Source organism: Girardinichthys multiradiatus, chromosome Y, assembly GCF_021462225.1.
Source record: "Girardinichthys multiradiatus isolate DD_20200921_A chromosome Y, DD_fGirMul_XY1, whole genome shotgun sequence".
Taxonomy (NCBI): Eukaryota; Metazoa; Chordata; class Actinopteri; order Cyprinodontiformes; family Goodeidae; genus Girardinichthys; species Girardinichthys multiradiatus.
The window spans coordinates 21,879,982-21,906,824 of NC_061818.1; the positions used below are offsets into that span (position 1 = coordinate 21,879,982).

Here is a 26,843-nt window from a genome sequence, read left to right on the forward strand (position 1 = left end):
CAATCACAATGAAGGATTTTTATCATGAACAGCCTGCTTGCCACAGCAACTCAACCAGATTTAAGTCCAGACTTTGACTAGACCACTCTAAAACTGATTTTGTTTCTGATCGGTTCTTCAAACACTTTAGCTCGAGGCAGGATGTGTTGCTTTTTGAGATCTTTCAGACTACTTCATGCTGTCAGACAGGTCCTGCTTAAGTGATTTCTTTATTGTAGATTTTGGCCACTAATTAGGTCCGGGTGGTGTGAGTAGTACTGAACTCAGCTTTCCAAAAATATGTGGTTAATCGCAGTTCATGGATAATTTAACATAGGGGGCAGTATAATTGATTTAAATAGCTTTTTGTTTTTCTTTAATAAACCAAATTATCATTTAAAAATGTATGTTGTGTTTGCTGAGCTTAGCTTTGACATTAAAATTTGTTGGGAAAAACTTAGAAAAATGTTTGTTTAGTATTATTTATACAGGATGTGTCACCTTTAGGGATGTATCAAACATGTTCTTGTATTAAAGATTACTAAATTGATTGTATTTTTAATATGACAGACTGCATCCATGAACAGGCTTGTGAATTAACTCGCAGCAGAAAACTAGGTTGGCAACAAAAATGCACCGATGAGGTTTTTTCAGGCCAATACCAACTTCCAGTATTCCTTGAGGTCTGACTGGCCGATTCCGATTTCAACCAATGCCGATTATTATACTTTTTTTGTATGCCGCATAAAAACAGAGGAAAGTGTAGTATCTTAAATGATGCATTTATTGAACAGGTGAAACACAAAACCACAACTTTTTTGTATTTGATCTTTTATTGTATCTGTATTTGATCACCGATCAGAGCCACAATGGCAGAGATGTTTCTGATAGTATTACAGGCGCAATAAAACACATAAAAAAACAGAAAATAATGTCATCCACTTCACTGACCTGCTTTCAGTGTCCAGGAAGACAGAGCCGCTGCTCTCACACAGAGCCTCGCTGACGGGTGACAGGCAGAACGGGGAGGAGAAGTCTGAGCCCATGGTGCTGTCCCGGCTCACTTCGTCCGACAGCTCATAGGATCCCTCATCGCCCTCCTCCCCGGTTAAAAGCAGCAGTTGCTGCTGGTTAGAGGAGGGGTCCAAGCCCTTCTCACCCACCAAGCTCTGGGTGGAGGTGCTGTTGTTAATGTTCCTCTCCTCCTTCTCTTCCTCTGGAGCTGCTACCGGAGGACGTGAACGCGGTCTATGGAGGATGGTTAGTTCAAAACATCGCCAACAGTGTTTTTTATATGTTTGTGTTTTCATATAAAATATATCCTGATACTGTATTACTATGGATCGCTCTGATGACCATCCTCATACCTTCTGCCTCTTTGGCGGGCGTTCCTGCGTACAGGTGAGCTCTCAGGAGTGATGTATCTCAGCGCCTCCTCATCCTGCCTCTGGATGCGGGAATTTGGCACCCACGTCAGAAACAGCGTGGAGCCCAGGCACTCATCTTTCTCCACGTGCACGCACAGGTAGCCTGCAGGGGGCGACAAAACCATGTAGGTGTTGAGAACTATCATCCTGGGAATCACAGAAGAGATTTCTGGACTTTTAAATTGCAGATTGTGGATTCAAATTTGTGAACAAACATTCCCAGAGATAAATTCATCAGGAGACAGAGGGGGAAAGTTGACTTTTATTTACACACAGACAAAAGCATAACTAAGAACATGCTGCTGTACCAGTGACATCAACAACCTAGATCATTGTTTCTTATATTATTTACGACTGTTCAAAAATCATAGGAAATAAATATTATGGCAAGCTGAACAAATTAGAAGTAACATACATTACTAAATAAACGGTTCTGTAAAAATGCATGAAATGTAAAAAGCAGCTAAAATAAAACAAAACACAATCAGTCACTCGGGTTTCTACCTCGCAGCTTTACCCAAGATCCACATTTTAGATTTCATACAGACAGAACTGCATCCTGAAAAATTAAAACATTATAGCTTTTATGTACACTTTTATAGCCGATTTCAAAATGAGGAACAGTCTTTTCTAAATTGGAGATCAGGAATATTTTATCTCCTTGCAATTTGTCTTTATCGTTTTAGTTTTTAAAGTTCCAGTCGAGGGTTTACATGCAGTCATCATCTAAATGAATGCAAAGGTTATTTTGGGCTTTTATTGATGTGTTTGAGATTACCTCATAAAACCTGTGATTTACACCAAAAGAACTCAGTTGGGTGCAAATGTTTACATTTCTCATAGTTTTAACTAACCCCCCCAGGGTCAAAATGATACATATAGGCTCAAATACTTGGATAAATGCCACTTAGCAAGTAGCAGAAAAACTACAAGCTTTTTGTAGCCTTTAACAAGCTTCTGGCCTGTAATCCAATCAATTATGGTGGTTTAATTATTATCCACAAAATTTCAACACGGTTCCAGAAGCTTACATGACAGAAAATTGGATTTTCCAGAACCACCAATGCTCAAGATGATCATAAAGTGGAGGAAGCTGGAACACCAGTGTCATCGTCCACAGCCAGTATCACCTCACTATGGACTAACAGGGTGCCAACCTACAAAGCAGCGCCTGGTACAAATATTAACACCAAAAAGCTCAGCTGATATTTGCAGCTGGCTTTTAGATGAACAAGTCTGATAGAATTTTTTTTTTAAGTCAAGGTAAGAGCCTTTAAACCTGAAACACTGCACAAACTATCAGGCATGGTGATGGTAGCATCATGCTGGGGGTCCGTTTGGCTCCACGATCATTGCACAAAGTCATTGGAATAATGAAGGAGAAGGACTATTACCGTGTTCTTCAACTTAACCAGATAAGATGGCTGAAATCTAATCCCAAACTGATCAGAACTAGGTTAGGAATAGATGAATCAGCCTAATACCACTTCTAAAACGCCCAAAATTAGAATGACATTTAGGCTAATGTTGAGTGTACTTCTAACTGAAGCAGTTTACTTACTGCCCAGTAAATTAACATGCATTTCCATTGTCGTTGTACTAGACATTGAAAATATGCCAAAAAAAATCTCCAACCTAAACAAAGGTCTCAATAATAAATAAATGTGAGGATAAACTGCTAGTTCTGGCCTGAATGGTCTTAGAAATCGTGTCTGTGCAGCCAAACCTGGGTGGTGCTCGGCCAGGCCAGGGAGGGGCTCCGCAGGGTGCACGCAAACATTATTCTTTGAGAAGATGATCTCGCCATCCAACCCAGAGCGCAACGATGAGCCCCCTGCCCCGGAGTTTAAGGTCAGGAGGTCGGAGGCCTTGGAGGAGGCACGCCAAAGGAGCCGACCCAGAGACATCTCCTCAGGCACTGGGAAACTGCGTCCATCCTCTGAAAGGACATGGGAGAGCAGAGAAAGAGAGCATTAGAGGCTCGTATGACTTTTAACAGGAATGAAGCACAGAGAGCAAAATATTTGACCCATTTCTTTTTGGGCAATCTTGGATTATTTCCTTATCCTTCCACATTTCTTCTCATTCACATTTAGTTCTAGACACTAAGATGGAAGAAGGTCGAATTAGTGTCTGGCAAACCATTTCTGTGTGAATTTGAGTTAATTTGAATCACCATCCTTCGAAAAAGACACAATGGTGAGCCACTTTCAATTTACTGACAAGATTTCTGCAGATTTTGAAGTAAAAATTCTGGTGTTTCTAAGAGTTATAATGCCATGCGCTCTAATAAGATTGTCAGAGATGAGAAATAGGCCCACAGCACCACAGATTGTTTTAGGCCAGACCCATCTGAATGTTTGTCACTGAAAAGCTTGACCGTACCTTCATCTGAACAAAGCACACAGTTCCAGGTAGACGTCCAACAAATAAACAGAAGCTGGTAACTGATCTCTGAAGAGAGGCCAGTTAATTTTAAATAGTAGATTCAAGCTCTTCATGCTTTTCACCACCAGATGCCACCAAAGAGGACAGTGTTGTAAAACTTAAGAGTCACTGGCCTTGTTTCAGAAGAGACTTCAATGCTGCAAAAGGCTTCCTTTGGCCATCACTAAAACATGTAAAAATGTTCCTTTTTCAGGATTAAAAAGTGAATTTTCCATCTCAATCTTAAAGCAAGAAATAGCAAAATAAAGCTGCAGTGGAACAACTGTCATAAAGGCAGAAACAGATAATATGATAAAAAATATGCAGGTTGAAACAGACTGCAGAAAAGACTGTGGATGGGTCCGATCCAGACCACCGTCCGCCAATAGGTGACCTCTTACCTAGCAAGGCAACGCAAAATATTTAAAAAAGGTTTCCCAAAAGAAGACATAGAAATCAACCTAATTAACTCAGCTTCCTAAATATTGAATTAGATGTTTGTTTACAGTAAATTAGTAGAAAGAGATAAAAAATAAAAAAAAAACAATCCGCTCTGTGTAGAATATAGATAAAGAAAGTGCGTGTATAATTGTCCAGTAGGTGGATGAGTTATTAATTAAAGGTTCCTGGAAATTTTGATGAAGTGTTAAAAACAGTCATTCATTAACATGTGGTTTTATTTTCCCCACTGAATAAATATGTTTAAATTAAAGGTTGGATTTTTCATTATGCTGATGCAATTTAACGTCAACTTACTTGAAGGCTTTTTGTTTTAAACTTATCTTTTCCAGGAGTGCCGATAAATGTGGCCGCCTCCGAGAGAACTCAATCTCATGAGGCAGGATCTAAAAGATGGTGGAGGGCAATTACAGGTCCTTCTCAAAATATTAGCATATTGTGATAAAGTTCATTATTTTCCATAATGTCATGATGAAAATTTAACATTCATATATTTTAGATTCATTGCACACTAACTGAAATATTTCAGGTCTTTTATTGTCTTAATACGGATGATTTTGGCATACAGCTCATGAAAACCCAAAATTCCTATCTCACAAAATTAGCATATCATTAAAAGGGTCTCTAAACGAGCTATGAACCTAATCATCTGAATCAACGAGTTAACTCTAAACACCTGCAAAAGATTCCTGAGGCCTTTAAAACTCCCAGCCTGGTTCATCACTCAAAACCCCAATCATGGGTAAGACTGCCGACCTGACTGCTGTCCAGAAGGCCACTATTGACACCCTCAAGCAAGAGGGTAAGACACAGAAAGAAATTTCTGAACGAATAGGCTGTTCCCAGAGTGCTGTATCAAGGCACCTCAGTGGGAAGTCTGTGGGAAGGAAAACGTGTGGCAGAAAACGCTGCACAACGAGAAGAGGTGACCGGACCCTGAGGAAGATTGTGGAGAAGGGCCGATTCCAGACCTTGGGGGACCTGCGGAAGCAGTGGACTGAGTCTGGAGTAGAAACATCCAGAGCCACCGTGCACAGGCGTGTGCAGGAAATGGGCTACAGGTGCCGCATTCCCCAGGTCAAGCCACTTTTGAACCAGAAACAGTGGCAGAAGCGCCTGACCTGGGCTACAGAGAAGCAGCACTGGACTGTTGCTCAGTGGTCCAAAGTACTTTTTTCGGATGAAAGCAAATTCTGCATGTCATTCAGAAATCAAGGTGCCAGAGTCTGGAGGAAGACTGGGGAGAAAGAAATGCCAAAATGCCAGAAGTCCAGTGTCAAGTACCCACAGTCAGTGATGGTCTGGGGTGCCGTGTCAGCTGCTGGTGTTGGTCCACTGTGTTTTATCAAGGGCAGGGTCAATGCAGCTAGCTATCAGGAGATTTTGGAGCACTTCATGCTTCCATCTGCTGAAAAGCTTTATGGAGATGAAGATTTCATTTTTCAGCACGACCTGACACCTGCTCACAGTGCCAAAACCACTGGTAAATGGTTTACTGACCATGGTATCACTGTGCTCAATTGGCCTGCCAACTCTCCTGACCTGAACCCCATAGAGAATCTGTGGGATATTGTGAAGAGAACGTTGAGAGACTCAAGACCCAACACTCTGGATGAGCTAAAGGCCGCTATCGAAGCATCCTGGGCCTCCATAAGACCTCAGCAGTGCTACAGGCTGATTGCCTCCATGCCACGCCGCATTGAAGCAGTCATTTCTGCAAAAGGATTCCTGACCAAGTATTGAGTGCATAACTGTACATGATTATTTGAAGGTTGACGTTTTTTGTATTAAAAACACTTTTCTTTTATTGGTCGGATGAAATATGCTAATTTTGTGAGATAGGAATTTTGGGTTTTCATGAGCTGTATGCCACAATCATCCATATTAAGACAATAAAAGACCTGAAATATTTCAGTTAGTGTGCAATGAATCTAAAATATATGAATGTTAAATTTTCATCAAGACATTATAGAAAATAATGAACTTTATCACAATATGCTAATATTTTGAGAAGGACCTGTACATCCTGCCTTGCTCTAAAGGCTGCAGAGATTCTCCCCCAAACTTCACCTCCTCAGTAATACGTGTGCTAATATTTACAGCAGTGTCCTTACTGCAGAGCTCCTCTCCTCGTTCAGCTCCACCCTCCCGGGCTGTGGGCCTGCGTCTGACAAAACGGCTTCAGCTCCTGTTTGTGTGTCATAGCTGTGTCTAACTAAATGTTTCCCTCCTTCTGCAAACAGCAGGGAAGCACAGCGATGGACAGTGAGCAAACAAACTCGGCTCCATCTGTGTGAAATTTTAAGCTGTTATCAGGAGCCAACAGATGTCGTCAACGTCGAGCTCTGAACTGGGACCAGCGGGTCACGCCGCCTGTAAACTGTCTGCTCTGTGGAAAGCTTGGTGGGATGAAACAAGCTTCCACCTAGAAAAAGGAGGAACACTTTTGGTCTTGCAGCTAATAGAAAAATTATTATTTTTTAAATTAAAGCAATTAAAGTGGAGACTTTTTTGTCCTTCAGCTGCTGTTCCATCAGTCCACCTCCTTGAGCTGTTCTCATACGGTTAAAGTTCTCCACTTTGGATCAAAGTCATATCTGTAACCTTGCTCCTTACTTGGCTAACACACCAACACATACTCCCCACTATCTCAGGAATGTTCCCTTCTCCTCAGGGAAAGAGGGAGGAGACATGTTTACCACCACTTGATTAGGCAGGCACCCCACTTCCTGGTGCCAAGCCACACACAGGAAATCTGGGCATTAACTCAAAGAGAAGCCATATGGTAGGCAATCGTTTTGCTTTAATTAAAAAAAGTAGAAGTTGGGCTGTTTTTTTTTTTCTTTTAGGTCAGAGATTTGCTGTTGGCACAAAACATCTCAGTTTAGAAAGTGTCTTCTGCTCTAGCAGAGCTTGGTAAGCTTGGGCTTCAATTAATAAAGGAGTTAAAGTTAGAGTTAGACTTTGTGTTTATTCAAAATTCAAGATGTTTGAAATAACATCAAATTAAATACAGATAATTTTATGGCAACTATTTAAAAGTTATCTAAGGAAGCCGAGCCGGACTTATTGTGTCTGTTTTAGCAGGAAAAGGCCCCCAGGAGAAAAAGAGGATCGGTATAAGTGCCCGTATGCCACAACTGGCTCGAGGCTGAGAGAACAGGAAGGAGATAAAGAACAAAAAAAACATCAAATTCACACAAGAACAGAGCCAGGATTACCTTCTACAGAAAGAGGAAAGGAGATAGCACATATAAAGCAGGATTAAAGGTTCTGTGCAGGACAAAGACGACTAAACACAGAAGCACTGAAGTAGAGGTCCTTTCTATGAAAAACAAAAGTACACAGTTCATGTGAGGAGAAGTTTAATAATGAGATTTATTATTAAATTAACATTTATTACCACATAAACACACAAAAGTACCAAAAACTGGTACAGACTCTGGTACCGTATCGGTTCAAAAGTGAAAGGTACCCATCCCTAGTTGTCCAGCAAGCCAGCTTATTAATCTACAAATAAGCATTTACTGTGCAAGCAAACTCCGTCGCATAACACCCCGCAAAAACGCTTGCTGGTAAGAAAGTAAGAGCAGCAGCTGCCGTGCATGATGTCCAATCTGAAAGTTAACTGGCCCCATGTGAACTGCTTATAATGAGGGAACCAGAACTTTGCACATTACAGTTTTCTGCTATTTCATTGCAAATATGAGGTATTCACTGCTTGGTTTCTATGCAGAGGAAATTAATTTTTTATGTACATGCTGCAGGGTGACCAGGGTCAGTGACAGGTTCACACAGGCTGATAAGCAAAAGCAGACCCTTGCTCTCACTTCATCCTTAATCCTGTCAACACCACAGTGTGTTCACAGACGGCCTCTCCTCTCTGACCTCTTCGTGTTTCATCAGACAACACCTTCCTAGATTCACTCCTCGGTGTGAAAGTCAACAGTTCATTTTTCATCCATCTTTATTCCCAGCTCTCTGACATTCTGAACCTTAAATAAGAGAACGAATGCTACACAAAGCAAGGGCTGCAATGGCCACAAACAGCTTCTCACCTCCTGGCAGGAATAATAAAGCTGACATGTGAATAAAAGATCTCTGTCTTGTTCACTATATACCAGGTTGCCAGAGGCAGCTGAAAACATATCAGCCTCGGAAAAGCCTGAAAAACAAGATCCTTATGGACTCCAAGTTATGAGGAAACATGCTTCCTGTTTCAGGAGGAGTGTTATCTTGACAATGATGTCATGAACTGATATACAGCCTAGCCTAAAGGTTCACTTCACCGAAAGGGTGGAATACAAACAACTAAGTCCAAATAACACCTGGAAAATCAGTTGCAAATGGGAAACTAAAGAGCAACTTAAGTTAGATTTTATAAAAAGTAAAAGTTGATGTTTGTGGAAATTATTTGCATCTGGACCGTAGTACTAAAAAAAAAATTATTAAAATGAAAAAGAAACATTTCCTCTTAAAAAGGACTATAAGACATACAGATGGATTTGTGTAAACCTTTTTTAACTGAACAAGTAAATGTAACAAACACTGACCTTAAAAGAAGACAAACTGTGTTGCAGATTCCTTGATAGAGGTAGTTCTGAATCCAAAATAAAATTACTAGATTTCCTCCATTAAAACATCAAATCATGAGCCATTAACTTTGATCAAATGGTAAATCTGTATATACAAACTTGAAATTTCCAGTTTGAAGCTTGACCAGCCTAGAAATCAGAAATCAGATCTTTTGCTGATTGGTGAAATTGCCATAAATGAGCGCTGACAGCAACACAAGAACACTCTTCAGTACAGAAGCTGCTTATGAGTGAAGGAGACTCAGTTCATTTCAGTATCACTGAGGTCTTAAAATATTAAGTCAGAGGAAGCACAGAAAGTGTAAGAATTTTCTGAATTCTCTACAAATTCAAGTCAGCTCTTCACACAGGGAGACTGCTGTTAGCAATGCTAACAAGGCTAACTGCGCTAATTGTGCTACATGCTAATATAAGGTGGTAAAGATGTCTGTTTTGAAATAATTGTGAAGTCACGTTAAACTACAGAGCTGTGCAACACTGACTGCTCTCGCTCTCTGGTCCCGTTATAACACATTAATGACCATGACAGAAAGACTGCATAAGGCTGCTTTATGGTTACAAAATTAATTCGGTCATTGTAAATATAAACACATACCAGTAAACCTGAGCTTTTTATTCACAAATACTAGCCTGTTATTTACTTTGAATGATGCTGTAGAGGAAAAAGGAAATTTCTTGTGATAATATGCACCTTAAATTTTCAGAAGTGTAAAAAAAAAAAAAAAAAAAAAAGGGGTTTTGTTGGTATTTATAGTTCTTAAAGAGAGTTTGAAATTGGCTAAAAATCAGAACTGACTGTTGATTAGACGTCGGCCACAAAAACTGATCGGTGCTTGTCTACATCGTCGCTCTTCATCTTACTCTGGTACTCCAGCTAAGATCTGGCAGACAAGATAGCCCTGCAGAGGATAGTGAAGGGAGCAGAGGAAGTCACTAGGCTATTGTTGTAAGGGATTAGTTGTACTATGGCTCCTGACATGTTTTGCTAATTGGATTTTCTCATCAGAAATTAGTACTAAAAAAACTGTGGCAACAGGCAATTTGATTTTTGTTTTAAAATAAAAAAATATCTTAAATACAAGCTTTTTTCTTTTTGTATCAACTATAGATGTAAAAAAAAAATATATATATATATATATATATATATTTTTTATTTTTATGTTTAGAATAATACCTTTTTTGTTCATACTCTTATAAAGGCTCCTAAATCTGCAACCTTTCTATACTACTGTGGCTGTAAGCATTGCTGAACAAACTAAAAAGGTGTTTTTTTCCACAAGAAAAGAAATATAAATGAACACGCACATATAAATCAACACATATCTAGGACTTGAAGGAGAATACACATCTAAAATAATAGTTTCGTAAAAATTTGTGAATCAAATATGGAAAACACGAGATGTGGATGTGTTAGAATATGAGAAAGCCGGTAAATTCTTTGCTTCTCTCTCTTATGGCGATTATTTGCTTTTATTATTTGAAATAGGTCAACAAAATCAAACCAATTTTAACTCTGTTAGTATTTGTTTCTGACAACAAGCACATATTTCCTTTTACAACTAAAATATAGCTACACTAGAAAATGTAATATAAAACACATGACATTTTTAAGAGTTTCACCAAGTATATATATTTTTTTAAGTTTGGTTGCCTTTCCTGTGAGCTACATGTAGAAAACACCCCCTAAATAGTTTAGGGGCAGTGACGTCACGGAATGAAGCATATTCTTTGCCATTTGTCAGAGTATGAGAAAATGGGTGTATATTTTCCATTAAATTGGAGTCTTATTAACAGTATAACAAGAAAATCAAATCAACTAAAACGTCTGTTTTTGACAACTGAAAGTAAAAACGGTTTGAATTTTATATTGACATTTTGTATTTTAGAACAGAGGTTGAATAACCATTTCTTTTTTTAAAGTATTTTATTTTTGGCTTCTGATTAGAAAGTCAAATTAGCAAACCAAGCACGGACCAAAATGAAATGAAATTAATTTGTTTTGTACTGAATTTAAAGTTAATCAAATAACTTGCTTATCATGTCGATGTGTTTAAACACCGAAAAACTGAGAATTCACAGCTTTGATGCGTTCAATAAACAGGAAAAACTACATTCCGCAGTAGTTCTTAGCATCTACTGGGTGGGTGAGGGTGGTCTCTCCCTGTCCTGAGCCTGCTTGTGGCGGGACAAGCCTCGGCAGCATCCGCCTGACAGCAGCTGATGATGGAAAAGAGTATTTCACACCAGGCCTAACACGGTGTTGTCTCTGGGTTACATGTCCGGGCAGGGATGTTCTATCTGTACCTTTAACGTGAATATTTTAGCTAAGTTGTTAGAGGCGCGCCTTGTACACAGTGTAAAAACATATTTGATTATCGGCCAGAGTGAATGAATGACTGATGGCATACACCTGCTCCAGCAGCAGGGATAAATGGACAGATATAGCAGCAGCATGGAGAGCTCTCACCTTCAGTCCCGCCGCAGGAATCTACAGCCCACCCCGGACAACCATCCCAGCAAGTGGATAGGGCCCCAGGGCCACGAACCGGCCCTGGTTTCGGCTCTTTTCCCCGCTTTTAGCTCGGGTTAATTCCAAGTCAGCTGTTTTTTATCGCAGTGGTTTATTAGTGTATGGGGCACCGCCGCACGTGTCTGTTGCTGTTTCAATCGCAAAAATATTCACTTCCGCTCCGGACTTTCAAAGTAAAGTGACCTTCAAGGTGTTTAGTGCCTTTATGTTTAAAACATGTTTGACGCTTTAATGTAAAAGACACTGAACCGTACTTCCTGAAATATCTTTGCCTTTTTAATGTCTTGACTTTACCTCACAGCCTCTAACCAATCACCCCCATATACTGCCACTTCCGGCACGAAGTATTTCTGTCAAACTGGAAATGTTGGGATTTTAATGTTTGATCTGAAATCTTTGGTCTTAAACGTCTCTGATGATTGGTCCACCATCAGGACCAGAGCTGGAATCAGAGCATCATCACACCCCTGTTGTCTTCACACGCGTGTTTAAAACCGGTTTCTGCCAACACAATACATACAACGCCCTGCAAAAAGTATTCAAAAATCTTTTCAGGTCACAACCACAAACTTGAATATAATTTAATGGTGTTTAATCTTATAGATCTATACAAATTAGTGCATAAATGGGAGGCAGAATAAACAGGATACATTGGTTTTAAATATACTGGAAATAAATATCTGAAAAGTGTGGAGTATTTGTATTCATCCACCTTGACTCTCATACACTTAAATTAAAAAAAACAATTCATTCACTCTTCACCTAGTTAGTAAATACAGTCCCCCTGGGTGTAATTTAATCATTATAAATCCAGCTGTTCTGGGAAGATCTCATAGGTTTGTTAGAGAGCATTAGTAAACAAAGAGTATCAAGAAAACAAAGGAATACATTGACAGAGCTAAACTTATGCAATCCTGAAAGCAGAACCTCATTAGTCTTCAAAGGACATGAGACTGGGGCATGGGTTCACCTTCCAGCAGGAAAATAACCATAAACATGCAGCCAGAACAAGTAAGGAGTAGCTTAGATCCAATTCATGTGTCATGTTCACATGCTGTCAATACAATCTGACTGAGCCTCAGCTTTTTCTTTACAGAACTGACAAAAAATTAAGTCTCTATGTGTGGAAAGTTGGTACAAACATGCCCCCAAACACTTGCAACCATAACAACTTCTACAAAGTATAGACTCAGGAGGAGCCGAACACAAATGCATGCTACATCTATCAGATTTCTGAAAAAAACTTTGAACCCATGTATAATTTTCTTTCCACTGCTCAGCTATGCACCAAGTTGTGTTCTATCATATAAAGTCCCTATAAGATATATTGAAGATGGTGGATGTCACGTGATAAAATCAAAAAAAGACTGGAGGGGTATGAATATTTTTTCAAGATTGATTAATTTATTTGTCATCACCCAAATGTTTATTCATGACAAAAAAATGTGAATTCTAACACAACACAATTTTTTTTAAATAATTAAAAACTCCTCAGATTTGCCCCCCTCTGCATTTATTGGCACTCCAGTGAAATATGTATACAGAGCCCTAAAAAATATATAATGAAAAAAAATCATAATTTCACACAGAATTTTTTTTTTTAATTCAACCTTTTAATTTGAACACATACTATGTAAAAAATATTTATGCACAATATTTATTTTTATTACAAAATACAAGCCACACATTACTCAATACTCTCTGGGCCCCCTAACAATTCCTATAAATCAAAACTTTCATTTGCTTTATTATATTACACATGTTGGCATGTTTATTTTTCCCAGGGTCTAAAAATGACATGACCCATTCTCTTTGCCGCTCTTTAAAATGGGAAAAACAAAAAAAACATGTTGTTCAAACAAGGTGGGCTAATGCTTTGGGAGAATAGCTACTCACCAGTTGTACCGTCAGAACAACCGGACTGTGAGAAACAAGGCTGGACAAGGAACCAAGTTTATACCAGGAAAAAGCTTTTCCTGTCCTTCCAATACAAACAAAATAGTGTGTGGATTCCTGAATAGTATTGAAACCTTGACTGGAAAAGTGTGCATTGGTCAGAAGAGATTAAGATTGGCAGCACACCTCAGACCGGTCAGTCCTAAAACAAAGGAAGAATATATAAAAAGGCTCCTTTTATCCACAAATACACTGCCTGGCCAAAAAACAAAAGTCGTCACCTGGATTTAACTACGCAAATAGGTACGAGCCTCCGATTGGATAATTACTGCATGGGCAATTTTGTTTCAGCTGGCAACAAGTTATTTAACGCCAACTGGTGCAATGAGTTACTTCTCATTTCTTAAACAACCATGTGGAAAGACACATCCCGTGGTCATGGAAAAGATGTCAGTCTGTTTCAGAAGGGTCAAATCATTGGCATGCATCAAGCAGAGAAAACATCTAAGGAGATTGCAGAAACTACCAAAACTGGGTTACGAAGTGTCCATTGCATTATTGAAAACTGGAAGGATAGTGGGGACCCATCATCTTCGAGGAAGAAATGTGGCCGGAAAAAAATCCTGAATGATCGTGATTGGCGATCACTTAAACGTTTGGTGAAATCAAATCGAAGAAAAAAACAACATTAGAACTCCGGGCTACAGTATGTTTAATAGTGAGAGTAAGAGCATTTCTGCACTCACAAGGCGAAGGGAACTCAAGGGATTGGGACTGAAAAGCTGTAAAGCCTTAAGAAAACCTCTAATCAGTGAGGCTAACTGGAAAAAAAGGCTTCAGTTTGCTAGGGAGCATAAAGATTGGACTCTGGACCAATAGAAGAAGGTCATATGGTCTGATGAGTCCAGATTTACCCTGTTCCAGAGTGATGGAGGCATCAGGGTAAGAAGAGAGGCAGGAGAAGCGATTCACCCATCATGCCTAGTACCTACTGTACAAGCCTGTGGGGGCAGTGCTATGTTCTGGGGTTGCTGCAGGTGGTCAGGTCTGGGTTCAGCAACAGTATGTGTTGAAAGAGCTCAGCTGACTACCTGAATATACTGAATGACCAGGTTATTCCATCAATGGATTTTTTCGTCCCTGATGGCACGGGCATATTCCAAGATGACAATGCCAGGATTCATCGGGCTCGAATTGTGAAAGAGTGGTTCAGGGAGCATGAGACATCATTCTCACACATGGATTGGCCACCACAGAGACCTTAACCCGCTTGAGAATCTTTGGGATGTCCTGGAGAAGGCTTTGTGCAGCAGTCAGACTCATCATCATCAATGCAAGATCTTGGTGAAAAATTAATGCAACACTGGGTGGAAATAAATCTTGTGACATAGCAGAAGCTTATCGAAACAATGCCACAGCAAATGCATGCTGTAATCAAAGCTAAAGGCGGTCCAACGAAATATTAGAGTGTGTGACCTCTTTTTTGGTGGCAACTTTTTTTTTGGCCAGGCAGGTATGGTGGAGAATCTGTGATGCTGTGATGCTGTGAGCCTGTTCATGGCATCACAAACTATTTAAAAATACCAAGAGATAAAAAAAAAAATAATCCAGTGGATTCTTCCAAAAAAAGTGAAAATGGGTTTTCATTGGGTAAAGAGGGTAAAGAATATAATATAAATCCAGTGCATCATGGAAACCACTGGACTGTAAATGTGTTTGACATGGGTAACACCAGACTAGTCACTGTCAGAACTTACAAGAAGAGACACAAAGATAAATTCAGTACAGTGTGCAACATGATGGACAGGAAGCCATTAATATGTTGCAGTAATTCAAACGCATCAAAGCAAAAATTCCTGACTAAGCCCGGACTCACCTTTATGTCAGCCTGATATGTAAAGTCACTGACTTTCTCTCCATTTGCCACGACATAAAGAGGCGGTGAACTCACTCCAAACACCCGAAGGCCTCCCAGCAGCAGACTGGCCAAGGCCCCACTCAGGTTCAGAGGGTCACTAACTATCTGTGACTAAGTCAAAGTAAGGATAATTAAACACATTTGTATTTTATTGGGAATTTTATTGATAAACCAAAGTAGAGCATAATTGAAAAGTGGAAGGAAATGATACATGGTTGTCTTTGTGTTCTCTTAACAAACACAAATCTGAAAAGTGCGGCATACATTTGTATTCAGAAGAAAGCCTTTGCTGAAGGAAAGCCAACAAGTCCTCTTTAGTTTTCTACAAGACGTATAGGGGACACAGCAAAATCTGGTCAGATGAGACCATAACTAAATCTTTTTCCTTTCATGCAAAACCCTGTTTTACCCATCCCTGTGGTAAAACATGGTGGTGGCAGCCTCATGCTGTGGGTATGTTTTCCTTCAGCAGGAACGGGGGAGTTGGCTAGAGTTGATTAGAAGATGAATGGATCAAAAAACAGGACACTGGAAGAAAAACCTGCTAGGTCGCAAAAGACATGGAACTTTGAATAATCCATGAATCATTTTCCTTCCACATGACCATCACGCACCACTTTGTGTTGGTCTATCACATAAAGTCCTACTATAATACACTCAAGGTTGTGGTTGAAATGCGACAAAATGTGGGGAGGTTGAAGCCGTGTGAACACTCTTGCTAAACATCACACCTACCTGTCCAGCAGTCAAAGTAACATAACAATAATTGCGTGTTTCAAAAGTCCTGAGACCATGCCGGTCATCCCTGAACAAGTCCCCCCAAGCCCTGCCACTGGTGGATAGCGCCACCGTCAGGAAAAAAGGGTTTCCACGTGAAGCTGCAGTGGTCAAAGCAGGCTCCTTCACAGGAAACAAAACAGGATGATGCAGCATTTTAAAACACATTTTTTTACTTGTATTTATGTAGGATGATATGACACAATCAAATACAACATTTGACCAATGACACCATCAAACTAATGAACGTAGCATAAATAATCTCCAACCAAGGAGCTGTACAGCTTATCAAGCAAATCCTGTACAGCAATAATTGGACTACAGTAAACTTAAAGATCTTAGTGAACAAATAATCACCTTATCCATGACGCAGAGACAAAAACTAAAATAAACCCCGAGATTCATTCTCATAAATTCTGCAGAACCGACACCCACCTGCTGGGGGATGATGTGCCCCGCCCTCACATGAACGTTAATTGTTTCCAGAGGGTCAGGTAGCTGAAAGTACTGACCGTTACTGTGGAATGGCTGACCGTTCAGAAAGCAAAGAGATGTAAATAGAATAGTACGGTTATTATACTCCCTAACGTTTCACATTTTGTCATATTATAACCACAAACATCAGTATAATTGATTTAGATTTTATGTGATTGTAGTACTGCATAATTGTGACGTGGAAAGTATAAATAGTTTTTTAATTTTTTTACAAATACAAATTTGAAAACTGTGCATTTGTATTCATCCTCAAGTCAATAGTATGTGGATCCACCTTTCATTCTTCTTTCCAAAATAACTCAAGATCAGTCTGATTGGATAGAGAGCATCTGTGAAAAGCATTTTTAGTTAAGTATTATTTATTATGAATTAGGTCTAGACTTTGACTGGACCGTTCTAAGACGTGAATATACTTTGATCTAACTCATTACATAGTAGCTCTGGTTGAATGTTTAGTCGTCCTGCAGGAGGATGAACTTTCCGTCTAGTCTCAAGATTTTGCAGAGTCCAGCAGGTTTAATGTGGGTCTCATTTTAGCAGAGCACCTTCTTCCATAGGTTTGCTGTGTCCCCTGCATGACTTGGGACAAACTGCAAACAGTGTTTCTCTTTGCTATTTTTCAACAAGTGCTTTCTTTTTACCACTGTTCTATAATGGCCAGATCGGTGGAGGGCACAAATATTAGTTGTTCTTCCAACAAATTCTCTGAGTAGATAATCTCTGCAGCTCCTCCAGAGTTACCATAGGCCTCTTGGCTTATACTTTGGTAAATGCTCTCCTTGAGGCCTTTACAGAACAGCTGGACTCATACTGAGATTTAAGACACAAAAGTGTCCTCTGTTTACAAATTAGTGAGTTCGGAACCAAATTGGTTGCACTAGCCTTTATGAAAGGGTTCTAGATTAAGGGAGCCGAGTACAAAATCATGCCACACTTATCAGATTTTCTTATCTGTAAAAAGATTTCTAAAAGAAAATGCATTGAAGTTTGTGGTTGTAATGTCCAAGGGGATTGAACATTTTGCAGGTGACTGTCTTTGTTGCCGTAGTCGACGGTAATGAACCTGTGTGGCCACTCACATTATGCACTTGGTACAAGAGCCAGCTGGCAGGTAGATTCTCAGTTCTACCGCCCCTTGCTCTAAAACTGGACTGATGAGAAGTGAACTCCCCCACAGGAACTGTTGGTCTAGGGTCAGACAGTTAGGGTCGGTGGGAAACCTGAGAGTTACAAAAACACAGAGAGAAAATAAAAAAATGGTTGAGATATTTTAGTTAAATGTGACATTAAAAGGACAGAAGAAGAAGAAAGTACATACTCCATGAAGAGGGGCCTAGCAACAGTGTCAGCAGATGTGTGCGCATGATGGAAGATTGTATAGAGGAACGGGAGAAGGGAGTAGCGAAGGTTCAACGCACTCCGCATGGCTGCTCGGGCCTTCTGCCCAAATACATACGGCTCTTGAGGCTGAGGGACGAGGGACAAGGGAAAACAGGGTTACATTTTCTCATGATACGAAACAAATATTCCAGACCCATGATTACAGATGCAACAAAGTCTCACAGCGTTGGGCTTGTCATTGTGGTTCCTCATCAATGGATAAAAGGCACCAAGCTGCATCCATCGCACACACAACTCCTCTGTGGTGTTGCCTTCGAAGCCGCAGATGTCCGCTCCCACCAGGGGCACTCCAAACAGGCTGAACTGCAGCACCGCTGTGTAAACATAGTACAGAAGCTCTCTGTAAGACTTTAAACTCCTGGATGTTAAGCAATGTTTACCAAAAGTTTGGATGCCTCAATTAATTGAGACCCTTATTGAAATTTCCACAAAAACGCACCGTTGTGACCTTTTGACACTTGGCATTTACTCACCAGCGATGGAGAACCGAAGCTGTTCCCAGTCACTCCTCACATCTCCTGTCCACACTGCAGAAAAACACCCAATGCCAGGGAAAGAGGATCGAGACAAAACAAAGGATCTACTCCCCTGAATCTTCATGAGAGCACTAAGCAGGAAAATGTAGTAAACAGGATAAACATGCAACAAAAGAAATAACTAAATCTGCATGCAGTATGAAGAGTGACTTTTGTGGTAGTTTTTATCTCCCTATTCTTACATTGGTGTTATAATACCTTATTCACATGGTTGCATGGTCTGACCTGTGCGTTGCATAAGCTTCAGTCAATCCGTACAGATTGTGCAGGTTGTAATGACTGGACAAATTCTGCTGATGGTTCCTGAGTTTAACTGGCCGCCAACCACCCCTGTTTGCGTGATATTTAGAGAAAAACACACTAAAGATTTGTAACAGTATTCTAAGTGATAAAAACGTAGTATTTTATTGGGATTCTGTTAAGGTGGAACATTTTTACTGATAAAAATCTGAAAACCATGGCATGTCTTTGTATTCATCCCCACTTACTCTGATAACACCAAACAAAATCAAATGCAACAAACTCTCTTTACAAGTCACCTAAATAGCGAACAGAGTCACAGTGTGTTCAATTTCAACTTAGTATTAACACAGCTATGAAACAGTGAAACATGGTGGTGGCAGCATCATGATGTGGGGATTCTTTCATATCACTTGTTAAAAGAAAGCTCCAAAAGTAAGCTAGGTGGAGGGGCAGAACAAACATGTGGAAGAAGGTACCCTGGTCAGATGAGACCGTAATTAATATTTACGTGCAAAAACTTTATGTTTGGCGGAAAATAATCCACATGGCGAAACATGGTGGAGGCAACCTCATGATGTGGGGATGCTTTTCTTCAGCAGGGACAAGTAAGATGGTCGGAGTTGAAAAACAAATGGAGCTAAAAACAATTCTAGAAGAAAGCCTGTTGAAAGCAGGACAAGGAAAAAAACTCTTGTAATGGTTGTTTAATGATGCTTTCAATCATGCCCGACTGAGCTTGAACTGTTTTGCAAAAGATGAATGGGCAAAGGACTTGCAGCTGTAATTGCAGCAGAAGGTAACTCTACAAAGCATCGACCCAGAGGGTTTTAAAAACAAACGCGCACCACATTTGTCAGATTTCTTTTATTGAAAGTTATCTTCTCTCTTCCAATTCATAATCATGGATTACTTTGTGTTGGTGTAAAAAAACTAAAATCCCATTAAAATACATTATGTGACAAACTACATATATGTTCAAGGAGTGTTAATACTTTTACATGGGCATTGTAGTTGGAAAATTGCAAACCAGTGATATGTAACACACTTACTGGGCGTGTATGGTGGTTTCTCAAGCTCATTGTCGGGGCAGCCCTCCACTGATCCCTGGACGAAACTGGATGGTTCATTCATATCCTGTCATTATTTTAGAGATTTTAGCCTGCAGGTACACAACTCTGTCTTTTAAATATAAACCAATGGTCTATTTTGTATGCTTCTTTGTTTGTGTACTCACAATCCACACACCATCTACAGGAACTTTGGAATAAAAGATTCTGATGCAGTCCTCCCACCACTGCCTGGCCTCAGGGTTGGTGAAGTCAGGAAATGCTGTCGGGCCGGGCCAAACCTGTGTGCACCGGACAAAACCCCGCTGAAATGAAGATAAATGAAGAGCTAAATAGTATAGTATCTCCAAATAATGACCTAAAGAAGGATCTAACCTTCCCTATCAGAATGTGCCCAGTTGCATTTTTAAGAAATACATCTCGTTTCACACCGTCTTCAAAAGGAGGGTATGTTCCAGGGGGGCTGGTGCTGCTAATGCCTGGGTCCTAAGGCAGAACAAACCAAGATAAAACACTGGAGTTACACTGTAAAAGAGTTTTGCTGCCATCTACTGGATGAGTTGATCAATGACTACTTTTACTCTTATTTAATTGAGCATGCTGTGGGAAAAGAATGTTTCAAGATCTTGCTTTTTGGGTTTCCTTTTTGAGTTCTAATGAAAGGAAATCTCTGATAATTAAACATGTCATATTTCAAAGATATCTTACCAGAATGAGGATGTACTTCATGCCTTTCTTATGAAACTCCTGCACCATCTCTGGAAGGTCACCAAATCGCATCGGGTCAAAGGTAAACACCCTTCGCTTGTCTGCATAGTCTAAGTCATTCCACTGTACATCCTGGTGGTAAATTACATTAAATACTCTTAATAACAAGTGAAATAATTATACTTTAGATCTTTACTCACTCTGATTATGGTAGAACTGATCCTGCTTTTATAAATATGAATATACTTAAATTACTGGGCCTTTTGCAATATTTGCAGACCTTATTTGTAAAGTTCTTTAATAAGTTCCTGTGAAATAAAATCAAAAGATTCCAGATCGCTTCCCTCTGTACACAGTTCACAGTTACTGATGTAATTAAGGATGTAACATATTACTAAACTCAGACATGCGTACTTTTATCAGTTTGTAATCAAATAAAGAATCAAAATGTGCAAAAGACTGAGTATATTTTGCCTTTACACAATTGCTATTGGTTTGATTTACCATGGGAAAGTTTGCACTGTGCATGCGTTGTGCAACCATGCGAGTTGCATTACTAGTCACATAACCCCAGCGACAAAGATGAAAGCCCAGTGACCAATAAGGAGGCATCATGGGATACCCTGGAAATAGAAAATCGTTATTCATGCATGTTTGTACGTCTCTTACTATTTGGATATTTGTTACTGAAGCTCAATAACAGCTAAAGACATACCAATGACCTGGAGGTACTGTCGTATCACACTTTGAGGGTCAGGGCCCAAAAAAATGTACAGATCCAGGATTCCACCAGTGGACACCCAGGTGAGAGCTGGAGTTGGCTGCAGCATCACTTCTACATAGACATTTAAAAAGAGAAATGAGTACATTGTTGTAAATAAGCGCTATATAAAGAAATAAACTGAAACTATCTCTGTAGTTATGATGCCATAGGCAGCATCATTCACTTTTCAGATTTGTATCTGTGAAGAAATTTAAACCAGTTATTCTTTTCCTCTCACTTCAGAATCATGCACAGCTTTATCTTGGGCTATCAATTTAACTTACTGATAAAATAACTTGGAGATGTTGATTGCAACATGAAAAAATGTTAAAACAGTTCAAGGGGTAGCAATGCCTTTTATGCACTGTACAATAACGTGTTTATTATCCAAGAGGGGAATTATATGGAGGGTTTAGCACCAGTCAAATGGGACATTATCAGCACAAAATTGCATATAAGAGGACAAACCATGAAAACAGGTTGAGGCATATGTTTCTGTAAAATAATCCATTGGAGCAAATACTGTTAGAGGCAGTGTGCTTAGGGAAATAAAGTGGTACCGATTGCATTGCTGTTGAGAAGGAAAGCTCCATGTGCAAAGCCGTTCTCTTCCTGCACCATATAAAATGGATGGGAGCCATAGAGGTTAGCGTCAGCCTGCAGTGAAATACAGTTTTATATATATATATATATATATAAAAAAAAAAAATATATATATACACACAGCAGGAAGCAGGGTAAGAAGACAGGCATGCATATAAAGAATCCAGTCTCAATGTTGCCGATAACGTTGCTAATATTTGGCAACCTACTTGTCGGGTCGGCGCAGTCACTTCAACAGACTCACATGTGGGGCCATGTCTCTGTTCCAAAGAGTCAGTGATGTCCAGTTCAGGTCCAGGACGAGAGGCGTGTAATGCTCTCCAAGGCCAGACACCAGGGAGGAGGCCAGTGTGGTGGACAGCTGCAGGTACTGGTCAGCAAACAGCAAGGGAGCAACTGTGGTGTTCATCCTAAACTCAAACAAACAAACAACCAATCTTTTTATCAATTTGCACCAAAAAGGGCAGCAGACTAGAAAGGCTGGACAGAGATGACAATGATGACTATAAAGGGATTAAAAAAGACAGAGTTACATACAGGACCCTTCCATTGGACTTGCGTTGCACTACGAAACCGAAGGGATCATGCTGGTATTCTGTGGTGTAGAGGACATCCTGGGTATACGCTTCTGTCTGAGGAGTGCCACCTGGGAGGGGGACTTCATACCGCTGAGAGGAGGGGTCCTTTACCTTCAGAGAAAACTTATGTCACTCAAAACCAAAAACAACCACCAACACATCTAGATGCATGAATGTGAAGGATCAAATGTCCTGAAGAAATACATGTAAGTAGAGTTTGTAAAATATTCTGTCTTGGAAGAGGCATTTATACTCTTGAACATTTTCACTTTTTCATCAAGTAACAACCACAAACTTCACTGTAATGTTTGGTCACTTCATTTGACTCACCATCACAAAGTACAAGGGTTGGACAATGAAACTGAAACACCTGGTTTTAGACCACAATAATTTATTAGTATGATGTAGGGTCTCCTTTTGCAGCCAATACAGCGTCAATTCGTATTGGGAATGACATATACAAGTCCTGCACAGTGGTCAGAGGGATTTTAAGCCATTCTTCTTGCAGGATAGTGGCCAGGTCACTACGTGATACTGGTGGAGGAAAACGTTTCCTGACTCGCTCCTCCAAAACACCCCAAAGTGGCTCAATAATATTTAGATCTGGTGACTGTGCAGGCCATGGGAGATGTTCAACTTCACTTTCATGTTCATTAAACCAATCTTTCACCAGTCTTGCTGTGTGTATTGGTGCATTGTCATCCTGATACACGGCACCACCTTCAGGATACAATGTTTGAACCATTGGATGCACATGGTCCTCAAGAATGGTTCGGTAGTCCTTGGCAGTGACGCGCCCATCTAGCACAAGTATTGGGCCAAGGGAATGCCATGATATGGCAGCCCAAACCATCACTGATCCACCCCCATGCTTCACTCTGGGCATGCAACAGTCTGGATGGTACGCTTCTTTGGGGCTTCTCCACACCGTAACTCTCCTGGATGTGGGGAAAACAGTAAAGGTGGACTCATCAGAGAACAATATATGTTTCACATTGTCCACAGCCCAAGATTTGCGCTCCTTGCACCATTGAAACCGATGTTTGTCATTGGCATGAGTGACCAAAGGTTTGGCTATAGCAGCCCGGTCGTGTATATTGACCCTGTGGAGCTCCCGACGGACAGTTCTGGTGGAAACAGGAGAGTTGAGGTGCACATTTAATTCTGTCATGATTTGGGCAGCCGTGGTTTTATGTTTTTTGGATACAATCCGGGTTATCACCCGAACATCCCTTTCAGACAACTTCCTCTTGCGTCCACAGTTAATCCTGTTGGATGTGGTTCGTCCTTCTTGGTGGTATGCTGACATTACCCTGGATACCGTGGCTCTTGATACATCACAAAGACTTGCTGTCTTGGTCACAGATGCGCCAGCAAGACGTGCGCCAACAATTTGTCCTCTTTTGAACTCTGGTATGTCATCCATAATGTTGTGTGCATTTCTATATTTTGAGCAAAACTGTGCTTTTACCCTGCTAATTGAACCTTCACACTCTGCTCTTACTGGTGCAATGAGCAATCAATGAAGACTGGCTACCAGGCTGGTCCAATTTAGCCATGAAACCTCCCACACTAAAATGACAGGTGTTTCAGTTTCAATGAAATTTGCATGGTTTTCAACATTTTTTATAAATGAAAAATCTGACAAAAGTGGCATGCATTTGTAATTAGACCCGTTAACTCTGACACCCCTAAATAAAACCAGTGCCAGTGTCTTCTGAAATTAAATACTCAACCTGAGTCCATCTGTGTGTAATTTAATCTCTCAAAAAAACACAACAGCTGTTTGGCGAAGGCTGAATATGAAAAATGAACTCAAGTCAAAAAATGTTTACCAGTAATTACAGTAAAAATTTAATCTAAAAATATTTGCTCAGGAAAATATGCACGTCAAACTTTAAATATTTTCAACACTATGCACCATTTTCCTCCCACATTGCAATAATGCAGCACATTGTGTTGCTCCATCACATAAAATCTCTGTGAAATACATTGATGTTTGTAGGTGTAATGTGAATGTATGGGCTATTTAATCAAACAACTAAATTCTGTAAATTATATTCCATTACTGGAAAAAGAAATGACATAAACTACTACAAAAGAGTGCAAGAAAGCTTAGAAGCAAAGAAATGAGAAAGCTGGTTTGGTGAAGAAATTCTACACAACATTAATTGTTAAGAGTTGCATTCATTTTTTTATTTGAAATACTCACAACAATGTGAAAGCAACTTGAAGACTCCTCTATGACATCCAGGCTCAGAGTAGAAATATCTTTGGGAAGATAGGATAGGTTGACCCGGGACAGGGTGGCAATTTGACCCCTCCTACTGGGGGTGAGGGGTCCCATGGTATAGCCTGGGTACAGAGCAGGGTAGAAGCACCAGGGTGGTCCTGCAGATCTGGTCAGAGGAGCATAGCAGCACCCCCTCTCCTCACACTCCTCCTGGCTCGGCAGCCTGTCCCTGCCACAGTCAAACCGACTCCCCGGAGCCGTGGTGCATTCAGTTTGTCTGGAATTCCCAGAACTTTGGAGGCTTTCTGGGTGGATATCATTCTTTGAAATACTCTTTGGTACTCCAGGATAATAATAACCAGTCTTTTTATGTGCTATAACCTCATTATGATCGTAATGAACTGACCAAACGAGTCTGCCTTCATTGCTGAACAAAAGGTCCCTGTGTAAACACACTAGCAAAGAAAGAGAAAGGAGCACGGTGACAGTTAACTTAGACAAAGTACCCATCCTACAAAAACAGACCCATAGAAACTCCTGTTTAGCGAACCCTGTTATGTCGAAGCTATAAATGCTAACTTAGAAAATACGAGTTGTCTCGTCCAGTAAAATATCGGCGTAAAAGCGAATAAAATGAAACTGGTAACAAAAGCAAACCACTACAGCAAATGAATCTGTACCGACGTTACAGCTAAAAGAAGAAACAGTTGGCGTCAGAAAGGATAAAAATACTAAGGCAAGCGTGATGGGACAAACAAGCTCAAACTCCCAATACTTATTGGTAAAATAGCAAAAACAAGGAGCCCCCCTACCAACCCAAATAAATTAATGATTTTCAACTGTTTCATATAAATACAGAAAAAATAAAGACGGAATTTATCCACCTGTCAGTGGATCAACAGCTTCCTGACGGACCGACAGCAGCAGGTGAGACTGGGGAGCATCTTCTCCCAATCCAGATCAATAAGTACTGGTGCCCCCCAGGGGTGTGTTCTATCCCCACTCCTCTTCTCCCTGTACACAAATGACTGCACCTCATCGGACTCGTCTGTGAAACTCCTTAAGTTTGCAGACGACACCACTGTCATTGGACAGATCCAGGATGGTGATGAGTCTGCATACAGACAGCAGGTGGATCGGCTGGTACGCTGGTGCGGTCAGAACTACCTTGAACTGAACCCACTCAAGACTGTGGAAATGGTGGTGGACTTTTAGAGAACACCACCCCCATACACCCCCCTCACCATCCTCAACAACACTGTATCGGCCGTGGACCACTTCAGGTTCTTAGGAACCACCATCTCTGAGGACCCGAGATGGTCTTCACACATAGACACTGTTCGAAAGAAGGCCCAGCAGAGACTGTACTTCCTGAGGCAACTCAAGAAGTTCAACCTTCCACAGGAGCTGCTGGTCATCTTCTACACTGCCATCATTCAGTCTGTCCTGTCTTCATCCATCTCAGTGTGGTTTGGATCATCCACAAAACAGGACAGGTCCAGACTGCAACAAATAATCAGGACTGCAGAGAGAATAATCAGAGCTGACCTTCCCTCCATCCAGGACTTATACAGGTCTAGGGTCAGGAAAAGAGCTGCTAAAATCTCTGCCGACCCCACACACCCTGCACATAAACTGTTTAGAGTTTTACCTTTAGGCCGCCGCTACACAGCACTGTTTACTAAAACCAGCCGCCACAGAGACAGTTTCTTCCCCCAGTCTGTTTCACACTTATTTACACTGAATCTCAAGAGTGTGATCAGACCCCTGGCTCGGACCCGGTTGAGCAAGGACTCTTGATGGTTCTTGTTCTTATATACACATAACCTTGTCAATAGAACTATTTGACAAAAGTAGGTTTCACATTCAAAGCTTCACTCTATTGAATAGAAGCTAAGGAATTAGCATCAATCATTAACATTAGAACAAAAATGTTATTCAAATAAGGTTATCCATTATTGAAAGACTGATAAATACTGACAGGAATTCAGACAAGGCTTCATTTGAGCTCAACACATAACACTACAAGAACTTTATAGAAAAGATTAAAGATGAATGTCACTTTATGTCTTTAGCATTACAAGAAAATAGTAAATGTTTTTCTAACATTTTAATGATTGACAAGTCTACCTCACAAACATTAATTCAACTGTGAAATGATTTAATTTGTGTTGAATTTAATAAACTGATGGATTCCAGATGACAAAA

General features: G+C 40.3%; 2 protein-coding genes across 3 annotated transcripts in view; both read right to left on the bottom strand.

Annotated features, from left to right (window-relative positions):
• Window positions 1-11,542, bottom strand: part of LOC124863936 (TBC1 domain family member 16-like) — a 30,901-nt gene extending 19,359 nt beyond the window's left edge. Inside the window, exons 1-4 of one of the 2 annotated variants that reach the window (XM_047358511.1) lie at window positions 11,355-11,542; window positions 3,133-3,345; window positions 1,347-1,509; window positions 931-1,227 (exon numbers count right to left, since the gene is read on the bottom strand). In XM_047358511.1, coding sequence (XP_047214467.1) covers window positions 931-1,227; window positions 1,347-1,509; window positions 3,133-3,313 — 641 coding nt within the window. In that variant the 5' untranslated portion in view covers window positions 3,314-3,345; window positions 11,355-11,542. Of the gene's footprint in view, window positions 1-930; window positions 1,228-1,346; window positions 1,510-3,132; window positions 3,346-11,354 lie in introns of those variants that run through there. The other variant, XM_047358510.1, reaches the window with a different exon arrangement.
• A 5,829-nt stretch (window positions 11,543-17,371) lies between these two features.
• On the bottom strand, window positions 17,372-25,541 carry LOC124863726 (lysosomal alpha-glucosidase-like). Its single transcript, XM_047358179.1, is given in 16 exon segments — window positions 17,372-17,723; window positions 17,822-17,970; window positions 18,067-18,218; window positions 18,378-18,511; window positions 18,666-18,738; window positions 18,741-18,770; window positions 19,733-19,817; window positions 19,918-20,031; window positions 20,126-20,236; window positions 20,459-20,590; window positions 20,963-21,081; window positions 21,174-21,293; window positions 21,782-21,878; window positions 22,069-22,234; window positions 22,362-22,513; window positions 24,615-25,541. Coding segments are annotated over 16 exon segments (2,310 nt in total). The 5' UTR covers window positions 25,146-25,541; the 3' UTR covers window positions 17,372-17,578.
• Between the last annotated feature and the right edge of the window lie 1,302 nt (window positions 25,542-26,843).